The 888-nt window shown below is 41.3% G+C and overlaps 1 protein-coding gene across 7 annotated transcripts in view; it reads right to left on the bottom strand.

Moving 5' to 3' along the window:
• Positions 1 to 888, bottom strand: part of LOC106870348 (protein retinal degeneration B-like) — a 139,610-nt gene that overhangs the window by 31,070 nt on the left and 107,652 nt on the right. For 5 of the 7 annotated variants that reach the window (XM_052976996.1, XM_052976993.1, XM_052976995.1 and 2 more), the window contains one exon: positions 173 to 343. The exons of the other annotated variants lie outside the window; for them this stretch is intronic. In XM_052976996.1, the coding sequence (XP_052832956.1) occupies positions 173 to 343 (171 nt within the window). The remainder of the gene's footprint in view (positions 1 to 172; positions 344 to 888) is intronic. 7 annotated transcript variants of the gene reach the window in all.

Genomic DNA, 888 nt, shown 5'->3' with positions numbered 1-888 from the left:
AAAAAGAAGAAAAAAACATGTAAAAACTGGTCAAAAAAAAGCAAGAAAATAATTGATAAAGATACAATTTATGAAAAAAAAAAAAATGGTGCATGCATTTGATGCAACAAACCGCACTGTATCCTGTGTAAAAAAAAAAAAAAACGTGGATTAAAGCTACGTTTGAACACACCTTTCAATCTTAAGTCTTTATTCATCTCATCAGCAGAGGTTATTAGCTCCATAGATGTTGAGTGCATTAAGTGGGGCCTATGTCTGCCTTGGGCCAGACTGTCCCATGATTCTGCCAGGGTGCATGTTAGGTATGGCCTCTCTCGATTTAACGACAGACTGTCCCATTGTTCTGTAAGAGGGGAGACACACAGTACACAGTGCATGGAAGATTAAAAACAGACATTGCAAATAAACATTTCATGTTCAGGGTATAATCACAACAATAAGGTATGGTACAGGAGTGAAAGATGATGGTGGTGGAGGGTGGCAGGTAAGATGGTAGAGGTGATGGTGGTGGTTTTGGTACTGGTGGTGATTATAGCGGTAGTGGCGGCAGTTTTGGTAGGGTAACAATTATAGTGGTAGTGGTGATGGTGGTGGTGGTGGTAGGAGAAATGGTAGAGGTAGTGGTGATGTTGGCAGTGGTGGTAATTGTGATGATGATGGTGGTGCTGGTGGTAATATTGCTGATAGTGTGGTGGTGGTGGTGGTGGTGGTTTTGGCGGTGGTGGTGATGATGGTCTTGGTGGAAGTGTTGTTGTTGGTGGTGGTGGTGTTGACAGTGTTGATTTTGATGGTTGTTGGTGGTGGTTTTGATGGTGGTGGCAATATGGCGTGAAACAACATAACAATAACAACAACAATAATAACAAAAGTACATCTTTGAAAAGTCAA

Source organism: Octopus bimaculoides, chromosome 26, assembly GCF_001194135.2.
Source record: "Octopus bimaculoides isolate UCB-OBI-ISO-001 chromosome 26, ASM119413v2, whole genome shotgun sequence".
Taxonomy (NCBI): Eukaryota; Metazoa; Mollusca; class Cephalopoda; order Octopoda; family Octopodidae; genus Octopus; species Octopus bimaculoides.
This window is presented reverse-complemented; position numbering and strand designations above follow the sequence as displayed.